The sequence below is a fragment of the Neophocaena asiaeorientalis genome, unplaced genomic scaffold, assembly GCF_003031525.2.
Source record: "Neophocaena asiaeorientalis asiaeorientalis breed wild unplaced genomic scaffold, Neophocaena_asiaeorientalis_V1.1 scaffold315, whole genome shotgun sequence".
Taxonomy (NCBI): Eukaryota; Metazoa; Chordata; class Mammalia; order Artiodactyla; family Phocoenidae; genus Neophocaena; species Neophocaena asiaeorientalis.
The window spans coordinates 2181919-2199330 of NW_020172011.1; the positions used below are offsets into that span (position 1 = coordinate 2181919).

At 38.2% G+C, this 17412-nt stretch overlaps 1 protein-coding gene across 4 annotated transcripts in view; it reads right to left on the reverse strand.

Annotated features, from left to right (window-relative positions):
* CD84 (CD84 molecule) overlaps positions 1-17412 on the reverse strand; it is a 36374-nt gene that overhangs the window by 11192 nt on the left and 7770 nt on the right. For all 4 annotated transcript variants that reach the window (XM_024750696.1, XM_024750681.1, XM_024750672.1 and 1 more), the window contains exon 2: positions 8451-8798. In XM_024750696.1, the coding sequence (XP_024606464.1) occupies positions 8451-8798 (348 nt within the window). The remainder of the gene's footprint in view (positions 1-8450; positions 8799-17412) is intronic.

The following is a 17412-nucleotide window of genomic DNA, read 5'->3' on the forward strand; positions in this document are numbered from 1 at the left end:
TTAATTGATATTTATAGGACATGCCTTCCCAAAACAGCAGATTTCACTTTCTTCTCATGTGCTCAGGGAACATCCTCCAAGATAGATCACATCTTGGGTCACAAATCAAGCCTTGGTAAATTCAAGAAAATTGAAATCATATCAAGTGTGTTTCCAACCACAACACTATGAGACTAGATATCAATTAAAAGAAACAATCTGTAAAAAATACAAACACATGGAGGCTAAACAATGCACTACTTAATAACCAAGAGATCACTGAAAAAATCAAAGAGGAAATCAAAAAATGCCTAGAAACAAATGACAATGAAAACACGATAACCCAAAACTTATGGGATGCAGCAAAAGCAGTGTTATGAGGGAAGTTTATAGCAATACAATCCTACCTGAAGAAACAAGAAACATCTCAAATAAACAACCTAACCTTACACCTACAGCAATTAGAGAAAGAAGAACAAAAAAACTCCAAAGTTAGCAGAAGGAAAGAAATCATTAAGATCAGATCAGAAATAAATGATAAAGAAATGAAGGAAACAATAGCAAAGATCAGTAAAACTAAAAGCTGGTCCTTTGAGAAGGTAAACAAAATTGATAAACCATTAGCTAGACTCATTCAGGAAAAAAAAGGGGTAAGACTCAAATCAATAGAATTAGAAATGAAAAAGAAGTAATAACTGACACTGAAGAAATACAAAGGATCATGAGAGATTACTACAAGCAATTATATGCCAATAAAATGGACAACCAGGAAGAAAGGGACAAATTCTTAGAAAAGCACAACCATCTGAGACTGATCCAGGAAGAAATAGAAAGTATAAACAAATGAATCACAAGCACTGAAATTGAGACTGTGATTAAAAATCTTGCAACAAACAAAAGCCCAGGACCAGATGGCTTCACAGGAAAATTCTATCAAACATTTAGAGAATGTTTGATATCCTATCCTCCTCAAACTCTTTCAAAATATAGCAGAAGGAGGAACACTGATGAACTCATTCTACAAGGCCACCATCACCCTGATACCAAAACCAAAGATGTCACAAAGAAATAAAAGTACAGATCAATATCACTGACGAACACAGTTGCAAAAATCCTCAACAAAATACTAGCAAACAGAATCCAACAGCACATTTAAATAATCATACACCATGATCAAGTGGGGTTTATCCCAGGAATGCAAGGATTCTTCAATATATGCAAATCAATCAATGTGATAAATCATATTAACAAATAGAAGGAGAAAAACCATATGATCATTTCAATAGATGTAGAAAAAGCTTTTGACAAAATTCAACACCCATTTATGATAAAAGCCCTCCAGAAAGTAAGCATGGAGGGAACTTACCTCAACATAATAAAGGTCATATATGACAAACCCACAGCCAACATCGTCCTCAATGGTGAAAAACTGAAACCACTTCCTCTAGGAGTGGGAAGAAGACAAGGTTGTCCACTCTCACCACTATTATTCAACATAGTTTTGGAAGTTTTAGTCACAGCAATCAGAGAAGAAAAAGAAATAAAAGGAATCCAAATCAGAAAAGAAGAATAAAGCTGTCACTCTTTGCAGATGACATGATACCATACATAGAGAATCCTAGAGATGCCACCAGAAAACTACTAGAGCTAATCAATGAATTTCTTAAAGTAGCAGGATACAAAATTAATGCACAGAAATCTCTTGCATTCTTATACACTAATGATGAAAAATCTGAAAGAGAAATTAAGGAAACACTCACATTTACCATTGCAAAAATAAGAATAAAATACCTAGGAATATACCTACCTAAGGAGACAAAAGACCTGTATGCAGAAAAGTATAAGACACTGATGAAAGAAATTAAAGATGATTCAAACAAATAGAGAGGGCTTCCCTGGTGGTGCAGTGGTTGAGAGTCCGGCTGCCAATGCCAGTGACACGGGTTCGTGCCCTGGTCCGGGAAGATCCCACATGCCGCGGAGCAGCCAGGCCCGTGAGCCATGGCCACTGAGCCTGCGTGTCCAGAGCCTGTGCTCTGCAATGGGGGAGGCCACAAGAGTGAGAAGCCCGTTTACCATAAAAACAAACAAAAAAAAAACAAACAGATGGAGAGATATACCATGTTCTTGGATTGGAAGAATCAACCTTGTGAAAATGACTCTACTACCCAAAGTAATCTACAGATTCAGTGCAATCCCTATCAAATTACAAATGGCATTTTTCACAGAACTAGAAAAAGATTTTCAAAATTTGTACTGAAACACAAAAGATCTGAATAGCCAAAGGAATCTTCAGAAAAGAAAAACGGAACTGGAGGAATCAGGCTCCCAGACTTCAGACTACACTACAAAGCTACAGTAATTAAGACAGTATGGTACTTGCACAGAAATAGAAGTATAGATCAATGGAACAGGATAGTAAACCCAGACATAAACCCATGCACATATGGTCACCTTAACTTTGATAAAGGAGGCAAGAATATACAATAGAAAAAAGGCAACCTCTTCAATAAGTGGTGCTGGGAAAACTGGACAGCTACATGTAAAAGAATGAAATTAGAGCACTCCCTAACACCATACACAAAAATAAACTCAAAATGGATTAAAGATCTAAATGTAAGAACGGACAGTATAAAACTTTAGAGGAAAGCATAGGCAGAACAATCTATGACATAAATCACAGCAAGGTCCTTTTGACCCACCTCCTAGAAAAATGGAAATAAAAACAAAAATAAACTATTGGGACCTAATGAAACTTAAAAGTTTTTGTACAGCAAAGGAAACCATAAACAAGACGAAACAACAACCCTCAGAATGGGAGAAAATATTTGCAAATGAAGCAACTGACAAAGGATTAACCTCCAAAATTTATAAGCAGCTCATGCAACTCAATATCAAAATAACAAACAACCCAATCCAAAAATGGGCAGAAGACCTAAATAGACATTTCTCCAAAGAAGATACACAGATTGCCAACAAACACGTGAAAGAATGCTCAACATCACTAATCATTAGAGAAATGCAAATCAAAACTACAATGAGGTATCACCTCACACCAGTCAGAATGGCCATCACCAAAAAAAATCTACAAACAATAAATGCTGGAGAGTGTGTGGAGAAAAGGAACCCTCTTGCATTGTTGGTGGAAATTTAAATTGATACAGCCACTATGGAGAATAGTATGGAGGTTCCTCAGAAAACTAAAAATAGGACTACCATACAAGCCAGCAATCCCACTACTAAGCATATTCCCTGAGAAAACCATAATTCAAAATGTGTCATGTACCACAATGTTCATTGCAGCTCTATTTGCAATAACCAGGACATGGAAGCAACCTAAGTGTCCATCGACAGATGAATGGATAAAGAAGATGTGGCACATATATACAATGGAATATTACTCAGCCATAAAAAGAAATGAAATTGAGTTATTTGTAGTGAAGTGGATGGACCTAGAGTCTGTCATACAGAGCGAAGTAAGTCAGAAAGAGAAAGACAAATACTGTATGCTAACACATATATATGGAATCTAAGTAAAAATAATGCCATGAAGAACCTAGGGGTAAGATGGGAATAAAGACACAGACCTACTAGAGAATGGACTTGAGGATATGGGCAGGGGGAAGGGTAAGCTGTGACAAAGTGAGAGAGTGGCATGGACATATATACACAACCAAACATAAAATAGATAGCTAGTGGGGAGCAGCCGCATAGCACAGGGAGATCAGCTTGGTGCTTTGTGACCACCTAGAGGGGTGGGATAGGGAGGGTGGGAGAGAGCCGCAAGATGGAGGAGATATGGGGATGTATGTATATGCATAACTGATTCACTTTGTTATAAAGCAGAAACTAACACACCATTGTGAAGCAATTATACTCCAATAAAGATGTTTAAATAATAAAAAAATAAAAGTTCATTTTAAAAAATGTTTTTACTAAAGCAATGAAAAAGTTGTAAGTAGAAAAAGGTTACCAAAAATCCAATTATATATAAGTTGAGGCAATATCTAGATCTGGAGCTGGCAGAAGGAAAGGAAAAACATTTTACCAGGAGATAAGAAAAGGACCACATTCAGAGCTGGTAAGTTTAGTTCATTCTTGTCAAAACTGCTGCAATGTGGTTTGCTCCTCCCACTATTGCCATGTGAGGGAGGAAATAGAGGAAGGAAATGGCACATAACTTTCTAATTAATGTGAGGTCTGTAAAGGCAATAAATTCAGCACTGTAAATATAGGAACCATTTTTCTGTACCTGTGAGGGAGTAGAACATGGGAACTAAGAGCTGTAAAGTCTTTGATTCCAACCTAACCAGATACTCTGGTCCTAAGAGTCTCTTAGAGGGAACCATTCCAAATCAGAATTAGTGATAACTTGCCAAAGAGCTTCTAAACAAGTTTGGAGTAAAGACCTTGATTAGCTATAACAGTGATAGATACAGATATGTATAATGAAAAAGGAACCAAATGGTGTGTGTGTGTTTCCGTAGAAACTTGATTTACAACAGTGTTTAAGTCTCTGCTTGTTGTTCACTTATTTTTAAAAAGACTTTTTTTTTTGTGTGGGTGTCAAGGTGGGGGATAGTGGTGAAGAATAGGATTCCATCTCATTTTTCTCTGCAGGAACAGAGATGTTACCTACACAAAGCTGATGGGCAGAGAAGGTCAGGGTTGTGGCTGACAGACCTTCATCCTCCCAAGTAAAAGTGTGGAGAAGCCATTGGAGACTAGGTTCAGAATCCATGCTCCACTGTTCTCTAACTATGGAATAGTGGAGAAGGTATCCAGCTGCATTGAGCTTTGGTTTCCTCAATTATAACACGGGGACAACAATTTTCTCTAGCTAGGGTGGTTGTGAGGATTAGATGAGCTATTATATATAAAGACCACTCTACTATCCATCTATCATCTATCTATCTATCTATCTATCTATCTCTCCAGCAACAATCTATCTATGCTTATATGTACTTTAATTTTCTACTGAAGAAGCAAAATAAACTGGCAATAGTGACTGCCTCTGAAAAGGAACAGTTGCATTTCATTGTATTATCTTTTGCTCTGTTTGTGCATATATTGCCTAAATATGTATAATCTTTATGTATTTTAAAAAATTAGGTGGTAGAATGCCATACAAATAGATAGTGTTCATTAAATGTCAGTTTCTTTCTCTTTATCTTCTCAGCTAACTACCCAAAAAGTGAAGATTTTGTTGTATGGACTTTCTCTAAGATTTTACAGTAGTCTGCCCTAATTGCAGGTGGTTTAACACCCCCTAAAGATTGAGTGGGTAAAACTAAACATATAACGGGATGAAAACAAACATCATAAAATTGAACGCCCTCTATATTTTCTCAGCCAAAGTTCTTGAATGAGTCAGATATTTTCTGAAGTGTCCACACTTGGGTATGGTTCTTTGACTCTGTCGCTCATGCCCAGTTCAGAGCCTTCTTCATCTAGGAAGTTCTTCCTAACTAGAATCTAAAAAGGGGACAAGGGTTAAAAAATTAATAACAACAGCTAGTTATTGAGCATCTACTTTAAGGCTTGCACTGTACTAGGAGCTCAACTAACCCTATCTCAATTAATCCCACCTATTACAATCTACATTCTATAGATAAGGAAATTTAGGCCCCGACAAGGTAAACAACTTTGCCAGGATCACACAGTTGGCAAGGGTTCTAATTCTGACATTAATGCTCTTTACAGTATGCGTCCTATCCAGATGCAACCCGATTGAATTATGCTATATTAATTGAGCACTTACAATTGTCAGGCACTGTATTAGGACCTGGGACTATTATGATTAATTCACTTTTCCATTCAACAAATACTTCTGCAGCACCCACTATGTGCCTGGCAAGGTAGGAGCTGGGAACATGAAGTGTATCCTATACCAGTCTCTGCCTTTATGGAGCTTGAACTTTAGTGGATTAACTGTATACCTGAATTTTATCTATTAGTCGCATTTCTGTGTTTTTCTGCCGTGGGGTAGATGGACAGTAAAATCCTTGAGACATGGCTCAAATATTCTCTATGATAGAAATTAGTGCTGAAATAAAATGTTAATCACTTATGTAATTTAAATTTTTCTAATAGCCACATTAAAAGTAGTGAAAATAAACAGATGATGTAATAATGTATTTTATTTAACTCAATATATCCAAAATGTTATCTTAACCTGGAACCAATATAAAATTGATTAATGAGATATTTTATGGGTTTCTTTATTGATGCTAAATCTAGTGTGTATTTTACACTTAGAGCACATTTCAACTTGTACTCACCACATTTCAAATACTTAATAGCTATATGTAGCTACTGACTACCATGTTGGACAGGGCAGTTCTAGATTAGCACTTCTCAAACTTCAGCACACATAGGAATAGTTTAGAGAGAATGTTAAAACACAGATTCCTGGGCTTCACTACCAATGGTAAGGATTGTGGCCTGAGAATTTGCATTTCCAATAAGTTCCCAGGTGATGCTGATGCTGCCAGCGCACAGACCACACTTTGAGTAGCATTGCGTAACACACCACATACATCTCCTAGTGAATTGCAGTAATTTTAGTGATGATAACAGTACTAATATTTTACCTTTTAAAGGCATTTTGCATTAGCTACTGGAGAAATTAAAATTAAAAACCAAAATGAAATATACTACTCACTCATCAGAATGACCAAAATAATAGTGACAACACTAAATGCTGTGAGGATGTGGAGATACTGATCATTCGTACATTTTTGGTGGGAATGCAAAATAATTTGGCAATCCTTTTAACACTAAAAATGACTCAAAAGTTCTGGAGAGAGCTATGAAGCCATGAAAAGATACGAAGATAACTTAAATGCATATTACTAAGTGGACGAAGCCAACCTGAAAGGGTTACATACTGTGTGATTCCAACTACATGACATTCTGAAAAAGACAAAACCGTGGAGACAGTAAGATCAGTGGTTGCCAGGGCTTGGGGGAGGGATGAATAACAGAACACAGAGGGATTTTAGGGCAGTGAAACTATTCTGAATGATACTGTCATGGTGGATAAATGTCATTATATATTTGTCATTACCCATAGAATGTATAACACCAAGAGTGAACCCTAATGTAAACTGTGGACTTTGGTTGCTAACGATGTATCAATGTACATTATTAATTGTAATAAATATATCACTCTGGTGGGGGATGTAGATAATGTAGGAGGCTATGTATGTCGTAGGAGGCAGGGTGCATATGGGAACTCCGTACTTTTTACTTAACTTTTGTATGAACCTTGAACTGCTCTAAAAAATAAAATCTATCTAAAAGGGGAAAAAAATTTCTGGAGTTGAAGAGTGGTGATGATTGCACAACAATGTAAACGTACTTAATGCCACTGAATGTTACACTTAAAAATGATTAACATGTTAACATGTTAAATGTTATGTATATTTTATCACAATAAACCATTTAAAGAAAGACAAATGGACTTACCATATGATTTCATTCTTGGACATTTATCTTAAAGAAACAAAAACTTACTTCATGCAGAAACTTGTACACAAATATTCATAGCAGGTTTATTTGTAATAACCCCCAAACTAGAGACAACTAATATATCCCTCAATAGGTGAATAGTTAAACAAAGTAGTACATCTGTACCATGAAATACTATCCAACAATAAAAATATATAACCTATTGATACTTGCAACAATTAGGATGGCTCAAAGAAATTATGCTGAATGAAAAAAGCCAATCTCCAAAGCTTGCATACTGCATGATTCTATCTATGTAACATTTGTGAAGTAACATAATTTTAGATATGAAGAATGGATTAATGTCTTCCAGGAGTTTGGGAGGGGAAAGGGGGTGGCAATGAATGACTATAAAGGGATGAAGGAATCTTGTGACATCGGTACAGTTAAGTATCTTGATTATGTAGTGTTTACATAAGGCTATTTTTGTGAATAAATTGTACAGAGCTACACACATACACATAAATAAATGCCTATATCACTGGTGAAATCTATTCAATAAATAAGCTCTACAGATTGTACCAATGTCGATTTCCTGGTTTTGATATTGTACTCTAGTTATGTAAGATGTTACCATTGGGAGAGGTGGGGGTGAAATGCACACAGGCCCTCCCTATACATTTCTTTACACTTTTCTATGAATCTATAATTATTTCAAAATAAAAAGGTTTTTAAAAAGTACTTTGCATACACTGTCTTACTTGATCTTCACAATAACTATGGGAAATAGATAGTATGATTATTTACATTTTATAGAAAACAGAAACAAGGTCCACAGGAAGAGTACATAGCTAAAAGCAAACAAAGCCACATCCTCTTAAGTACTGATATATTTATTTAAGTATTTATAAGTATAAAAAGATTTAGGGAACCCAGCTGTCAGAAATAAAAGTGTTCTTTAGACAGCAAATTGCAAAGTAAAAATAAAAAAACAAGCCCTCTGTCTTCCCACAACTTACGATAGACTTGAAGATTGTAGCACCTGGTGGTGGTGGTGATCGTTTCAGAGGTCTTTACATTTATGTCGGCTTTGTAGATCCCTGAGTCTTCCAACCTCAGATTTCTGAGCTCCAGGTTATAGTTCTGACCTGAGACATTTATTCGTTTATGGTAATTTTGGTGGGTTATGGAAATTGTGGGTGCTGCTCCTGAGTTTCCTGGTGTTACAAAAGCGACAGATGTTTTGGAATTCCAAGAAATGCTGTTAATTTCCTGTGATTGTTGGATATTTAAGGGGAAAGTAACTGACTCCCCCAGAATCCCATTCACCATGAAGATGTCTGTGTCACTTCCAGCTGCTTCCAGACCTGAGGACATAAATAGAAAATCATAACCATTTGACTGTTGCACCTTTTAGAATTCCCTGTTTCCCCAGGCTTGAATCTCCCCAAGGAGCAGCTCATCCAGTTTCTTGATGATATCTTCTTTTTTGTGAGGGGGCATTCTGCTTTTAATATATTTAATATGATGGCTAAATATTCTAAAGGATTCTCTTTCAAAAACTAAGTTTCCCAGTGAATTTTAAGCGATCCATTTCATTAAAATGTATTTATCTAGACATATAGACTGAGAGCTAGATGGAATTTGAGAGATGAAGGCCATAAACTTCCATGAGGTCTGAGATATTAAATGTTCTTTCTTTCCCAAGTCATATTGCCAAGTGGTCAAAGAGCTGGGACAAGAGCCTACGATGGCTACTGTGGTCTTTGCAAATAAAGAGCTACATGTATGCCTCTATTCCTAGAAGATATAGGCAGAGAGTGCTTTAGAGGCTCTGGAGTAAATATTCCCCAAGCTGGTGATTTTGGGGGGGGCTTTTTTGTTCATTGCTATATCCCCAGTCTTTAGACAAGTACTTGACACATAGTGGGCGCTTAGTAAATATTTGTGGAATGAGTTAATAAATGGAATTATGTGTTGCCTAGGATCTTTTGGAGCAACTTCTGAAGTAAGCAAAGTTCGTTTATTCATTTATACTTTTATGAATGAATGAATGTATTTATTCAAGGTCAGCTTTGTTCCAGATACTATGGCAGGTATTTATTAATTTAATTATAATACAAAAGTTTGTTGAACATCTACTCCTTAAAGCATGATGTAAGGAAATGGGGGTACAATGGGGAGTAAAAATAGACGTAGTTCCTGCTCTCTGGAACTTAACAGTTAAATGAAGAGAACTGGTTTGATTGGATAAGTGCAAATGGTATTAAGTGTTATGGTACTTTGAGAGAGAATAAGAAGGGGACTTGATTTGTTCTGGGAATCCAGGAATACTTTCGGGTAAAAGCTGAAGGATGAATGCTTTTAAAATCTAACATGGAAAAAAATGAAATGTTTATTTTTTTCTCTTCTCCTCTATTACCTTATGAAGATAAATTGATTTAACACATAGTTTGTAAAATGAAAGGCAATATAACTATAGGGTGTTTTTTCTCCTTTTCCTTCTATTCTTTCATCACTTTGTTATTCTCACTGAGCTATATAGTGTGAAATAGTATATTAAGCCAGCATGTATGATATTCAAATGGTTAATAACTAATAAGTACAGGCCTTGACCAATCAAGTAGGGCTTCAGCCATAAACAGTAACAGGGCCATTCTGATGAGTACTGGTTGCATGTAAGCCCCGAAGAGCAGAACAAAAGTTTCCCATGTAAGTGAGTTCAGGCTGACCCTAAAGTTTATCCAGGCTTGGCATAAAGAGGGCAAGAGTAGGGCTTCCCTGGTGGTACAGTGGTTAGGAATCTGCCTGCCAATGCAGGGGACACAGGTCTGAACCCTGGTCCGGGAAGATCCCACATGCCATGGAGCAACTAAGCCCGTGTGCCACAACTACTGAGCCCATGTGCCACAACTACAGAAGCCCGCATTCCTAGAGCCCGTGTTCCACAACAAACAGAAGCCACCACAATGAGAAGCCTGCGCACCACAACGAAGTATAGCTCCCGCTCGCCACAACTAGAGAAAGCACATGTGCAGCAATGAAGACCCAACACAGCCAAAAATAAAAATAAATTAATTAAAAACAGAAAAGAGGTCAAGAATAAAGGTCATTGAGAATACAAGTTATTTTGAAGTGTTAGAAAAGCAAAGATATTTCTTAACCTGATGGTGCTGTCTCACTATGGCCAGCCCCGCTCTCCAACACAGTAACTCCTTAATGAGCCAGGGACTTCTAATATAAACCTCTTTCTTTTCAGAACATCCAAGATTTTCCCTTAGGAGGAATATCCCAGGCAAGGAGTGGTGACTTAGTTGGGGTGGGCTAAGTACAGAATGAGATGTAACAGGGCCCTGAGGGAAAGAACAACACAAATGATCCCTATCTACAAACATTTATTAAGTGCTAATTGTCAGATGCTGTGTTACGAACTCAGGGATGAATAGAACATGGTGGCAGCCCTGAGGAGCTCACAGCCCAGAGAATAAGACACATGAGCATTCAAGTAAACAATAATACAATATGATGAGTACTAAATGGTAAAAGCAAAAGGAACAAACCACTAGGGGAACAGGAGAGACTAAGCTTGCCTTCAGTGACAGGAGTCAGAGTTTATTAAAATCCATTCCTTGAACATTAATTCTCCCCAGAAAAACTCTTCCTCTGGGCTGATAAGCTCAGGTAGAGGGGCACTTAGAGTTTCCCAGCCTGAATTCTTGGATGTGCCAGATATGAACATGTGACCTGTGCAGTCGTACAGAGCCTTGAGCTCAGAAGGACCTGAACTTGATTTAATGCTGCCATGTCACTTTGAACTTCTTAATATTATTTGAACAAGGGACCCCATATTTTCATGTTCTACTGGGTTCCACAAATTATATGGCTGGTCCTGGTGCCAGGCCTCCCACGTCTCATAAGGCTTTTTTTTTTTTAGTCAGGTCCTTGTGCCTAATTTCCATTCTGCTCTTTGGATTCAGGTTCAGTGTGAGAAGATGGAAAGGGTGTGGGTTCCATAGACTCATAATTCTCTTATCAAACCCCAGGAAGTGGTGGGAAGTTTGCTAAGGCTGAGGCCTTCTTAATAAGAACACAATTGTGTGGTCACAAAATGATTGGTGTGTGGTGTTGTTTTTGAAGTATGTCTTGTCTTCTGCAGCAAGTCATTCAGGAAGCGATGTTGGGGCATCAAAGGATAAGGCAGTGGGGGTGGCAGATACGTTAAGCTAGCGGAAGCCCTGTTGCTATTTTGTGCTGTGGTGTTGGGGATGAGATTCCTGGGCTTGCTGAGAAAAGGTGTAGGGCTTGCACAAACGTAATATGCACCTTTGGACATTCCATCTGAGGTCTGAGGCAGCTGCAAAACCATAGCATGCAGCGGAAAGATAAGGAGGCATGAAGACATAGGTGCTAGTACTTCTACTTATGAGCTGGGCAAACTTAATAAAGCCAGAAGACTTTTCTGAGTCTCAGTATTTTCATCCACAGAATGGAAATAATAACTATAAAAATTGCCTATCTAATTAGTGATCAGAAAATCATATGAGTAGAAACTCTGGTAACCATCAAGCCAAAATAAATGTTAGTAATGATTCTCATTCTCATCCTCACCTTAACAATTAGGACATGCCCTTTAGGGCTTCCCTAGTCCCTCTCTCTGATGGCCTTCATGACACCAGGGCCATACTGAAGAATGTATGAAGAGCCATTATTAAGGGCTAATTCAAGTAAAGCACAGAGGGATAGAGTTTTCAGTACCACTCCACTTGGTGGCCTTTATTCTTCTCTTAAAGACTTCAGTCTTTTAAAAAAAGAATCTCCATATCAACCAACCCTAATATTTATTTTTCTAGGTGCTGAGGGGACTCAAACATTATATTAGTGTTGGAGGAGACCTTAAGAAAACTCAATTTCAGAGAGAATTTGTGGCACAAAAATGTCTTAAGGACTTACTATGAAATGCACTATGCAAGTCTATGACCAAGACAAGTTCCTTGTCTTTTTTAGAAATTTCATATATGCTTAGGGAAATGAGACACACACACAGACACACATAAATCTCCTTTACAATATGAAGTGGTAAATGATAAATTTAAGCAAATGGTAGAGACAATAATTGCAGTAGGATTTCAAAGAAGGGAGAGATCACTTTGATCTGCAGTTGTTATTTCCTCCTTCTTGGAGGAAATAGAATTTGAGGAAGACCTTGAAGAGTGAATAGAATTTTATTGGATAGAAAGGGAAAGGATTGGTGTCTCGGGTCTTCAGGTTCTGAATAAAAGTTTAAAAGCAGGAGAATGTGTGATATAGGTTGAATAAGTATAGATTTGCATAACAGAGTAGAGAGCAATAAGGCTGGAGATATAAATTGTTTAGATTTGGGACAGCCCTGAGTTTGAAGTCTACACCACAGGCAGAGAGGAGCTATTAAAGGTTTTGAGAATAAAAGTTAAATGATGTTTTAGGGTCGTAGTAATATGGTAATAACATGTAGGAAGAATAAGAGGAAAGAGAAGCTGGGCTTAAGAAACCATTTCATAGGCTATTGTAGCCATCTGGGCATGAATCGGGGGATGATGATGAGAGTGGAAAGGAAGGGCTGAATTTGAGAGAGAGCACAAATAAAGGCAAGGAATAAGGAGACATGTCACAGAATTCAACAATATATTTTGAATGTCTACTTCATGTCAGTGGAAAACTAATAGCTACTGGAAATTGATTAAGTTTATGCTTGAAAGAAGTCAAAAGGAGAAGACAAGTTTAGTGTCAGAAATATTGAATGTGAGATGATGGTGGACCATCTAAATAAGGAGTTGGAAGGATGGAAGATAAGAAAAATTAATGGATTCAAAGTATTATTTGGGGGACTGTGACAGAATCTGCTAGTTGTTTTCCAATATTTGTTTTCATCTCCATTCTTTGTAACACATATATATGGAATCTAAAAGAAAAAAAAGAAAAAAAGGTCATGAAGAACCTAGGCGCAGGACGGGAATAAAGACGCAGACCTACTAGAGAATGGACTTGAGGACATGGGGAGGGGGAAGGGTAAGCTGGGACAAAGTGAGAGAGTGGCATGGACATATATACACTATCAAATGTAAAACCGATAGCTAGTGGGAAGCAGCCGCATAGCACAGAGAGATCAGCTCGGTGCTTTGTGACCACCTAGAGGGGTGGGATGGGGGGGGAGGGAGAGAGATGCAAGAGGGAAGAGATATGGTGTTATATGTATATGTATAGCTGATTCAATTTGTTATAAAGCAGAAACTAACACACCATTGTAAAACAATTATACTCCAATAAAGATGTTAAAAAAAAAAAAAAAGACTACATTGCCCAGCCTTCTGCTAGCTCAGTTTGGTCATGTGACTAAGTTCAGGTCCATAGGATGAAACTGAAAGTATTGTATCAACTTGTATATCTTTAAGAAGAGGATGCTTTGTTTTCTTCATCTCTTCCTTGTCTCTTGCAGGCTGAAATGCCATGACAACTGGATCTTGGACATTTTGGATCAAGAAGAGGAAGCCAAGTACTGAGAATTGTGGCACAGGAAGACTGAAAAAGTGTGGATTCCTGATGACCTTGTAAACTATTCTACCAACAGAACTGCCAACTCCAGACATTTTACATGAGCAAGAAATAAACTTTTTTCTTCTTTAAGGAATTCTTTTTTTTTTTTTTTGAGTCTCTGTCATTTGCCATCAAACTGAAATTCAAGTGGTTTAGGAATCATCTATGGAGAGAAGATGATTGAAGAAGAGGGTCACTCAGGAAGAGTTGGCTGAAGTCCAAGGCTGAGCCTTGTGAACAGTGCTCACAGTTCTAAAAGAGGCACTGTCAAAAGAAACTGAATAGACCAAGTGGTAGGAGTGGCAAGAAAGGAACCAATAGTGGACAATATCATGAAATCCAGGAGGACAAAAAATCTCAAGAAGGGGGCTGTAACTGATGTCTAATGATTCAGAGTCTTCAAGTAAGATAAAGACTGAAAATGATCCCTAGATTTGTCCATTAGGAGGTTATTGATGGTGCTTGAGAATGTAGTGCAAGTTAAGATGATTCAAATGGAGCCCAGAGTACAGAGGATTGAGGATAGAATATGTGGTAAAGAAGTGGAAAAGCTTAATAGTGAAAGAAATGTTATAAGGTAGAATAATAGCTAGAGGGTCAAGCAAAACTACTATTTGATTTTGTTTTAAAATAGAAGGTATTGGTGGGGGAAGGGTGGTAAGGAGGGAGAGAAGATAGAGATTTCCCTGATCATGTCTGCTCTAGGTTACGTGCTCCTACTCATGGAGTTTGGTGTTTCTCTCTAATAGCTCTTGCCACACTGGCTGGTAGTCATGAATCCATGTGTCTGTTTCTGGACACTGTGAATCACTTGAATCCAGGGACCTTGCCTTCAAATCCCAAGCACCTAGCACAGTGCAGGATACACTGGTCACTAATGCTTGTGTGGAACAAAAGATGGAATGGAAATGGTGGGCAGAGAAAGGTATAGGTTTTCAATCAGAGGAGGGTAATGCCTTCATCTGAAGTGGAAGAAAAAAAGGAAAGGATGAGTGAAAGCATACGGGTATTTTAAGGTCCTGTTGGGAGTAGTGATAGAAGAAAGGCGGCTTTGTGAAGTGGAGGAAACATAGGTTTGAGCCAGATGGACCTGTGTTCAAGTTCAATCCCTGATATTTACTGAGGCCCTTATATTACTTAACTACAATATAGGATATAATAATGCCTGCCTCATGGAATTGCTGTGAGGGCAAACAGAAGGTGCCTAATACATAGTGGACATTTTGGAGTAGAGAAGATAAAATAGTAGACAGTCATGGTTGATGGCCTTCATCTCTTCAGTAATGTAGGAGATAAGAAGAGGCAAGAGTGGGACTAGTTAGGAAGTATAAAGGTTAGGGACACATGTTTTGAATCTAGGTATATTTGAACCTACATATGTTATCTTGAGAAAATTATTGAAATTCTCTGATCCTCATGTTCCTCACCTTTAAAATGTGGATAATTATTCAATGAAATTATAAAGATAGAGCACTTAGCACAATGCCTAGCACATAAAAATGGTAGTTGCTATTATTATTTTGATGAATGTAAAAATTTTGAGGAAATGCTGCTCTAGGGAACACCTCAGGGAGTTAACAAGAGATTGATTAAGTGGATGAAGGTACTGCTGAGCAGTCTTGGGAGCCTAACGAAGAAGAGATGACCCACATTTATAACATCTCTGACTGTGTGTGATATCCTGACTCCCATAGCCAGACCACAGCAGGGGTGGGTAGGAGAAAGGCACTACTTCTAGGGAAGAGGCAAAGGCAAGAAAAGCCTGGAACCCTGGGATGTGGGCTTGGATGGGAAAATATGTTTGCTGTGACCCCTAGGTAGCTATGGTGAAGAGGGGACCAGAGGGGCAGGATGACACCAGCTTAGACAGAGAGCACCGTGGGCAGGCTATTCCCTGGAGCTGGATTTCCCCTCCTGGAAGGGAAGCTGGGCACATTTTCCAGCCTAATATATCTTTTGTGTATTAGGTGATAACTCCTGTTCCCCTGGATGAACCCATGTGAATGGGTGGACTTCACAAATGTACATTTCATGATAAAGTAGCTGCCAAAAATCACTGACTCACTAACTGGAAGAAGGCAATAGAGAATATGAGAATAAGAAATGTGTTTGGGAAAAATAAAGAATCAGAAACTTCATCTGTGTTAGAAATATTGATGGGGCAGGAGAACATTAACTGAGTAGAGGGAAATTCTTCATAGCTGAGCAAGGGAAACTTACTAAGAAGTGTTGGGTGGAATCTAAAGAGATTTTGAAATATCAAATATTGATGACAACAAAGAAGGTGTTTAGACTTAAACCTCATAGTTCTCCTTAGAGTCTATTAAAAACAAAGACAGTGTACATTTGGGGTTTTGAGGGGCTCCCTAGTCTCTTTTCATGTACTTTGCCACCATCTACTAGATCCTGTCTGGTCTGCCCCTGCTCTCCTGCCTCATCTCCTACCCTTCTCTCCCCTCCTCACTCCAACCACACTGACTTCCTCATTCTTCAAACCAGCTGCTGTTGCCTTAGAGACTTTGTACTTGCTGTCCTCCTTTTCTACACTGTTTCTAGCACTCCCTTACTGTGAAACTCTGCTCCAATGTCATCTCATCAGAGAGAGCTTTCTTAAACACCGTGCTTAAGTAGCAGTCTCCTTCCCATCACTCCCTATGACCTTGCCTTACTTTATTTTTCCTCATAGCAGTTTTGACTACTAAAGCATTGTATGTGCGTATTTACTTGTTGTCTTCCCCACTTTGCACCCCCATGAGAATATAATTGCCATGCAGTCCTTGTCTTTTTTGGTCACTAGTATTTCCCTAACAATTAATGGATGATTATTAAATATTTGTTGAAAGACTAAATACTTTTTAAGCTACTGACCCAGTTGCCCTTTTTCTAGCAATAAAAAGCAAGGTAGAAAACTCAGAGCAAGAAAGAGTGAGGGCAAGAGATAACTCTACTGGTCTCTGGGTCTTGGTGTGGAAGGTCCATGGTGTAAACTGATTAATAAGAAGGAGCAGTTGGCTAACTGTAACTACTTTCCATTCCAATATTCTCATGTTGTTAACAACAACAAAAAAATTGCATAGGTCCAGAGGCTGGGGCTTCATAGCATGGTTAGTAAAAGTGTCCTGAAATAGGGATCAAGAAACATGTTCTAGTCAAGGCTCTGTTGCCAACCAGCTAAATGACCATGACTAAGTCACTTACCTGCCAAACCTCAGGATTCTAGTTGGTAAATGAAATAAAATTCCTCTACCACTTTGAGGAATTCTGAAGATTAAATGACACTAGGCAGCTCTACCCACCACCAGCCCCTCCCGTCAGGAAACTTACACATTCCTCTTAGATAGCCTCATCCACCAGATGTCAGATAGCAGAAGCAAGAAGAACTACAATCCTGCAGCCTGTGGAACAAGAACA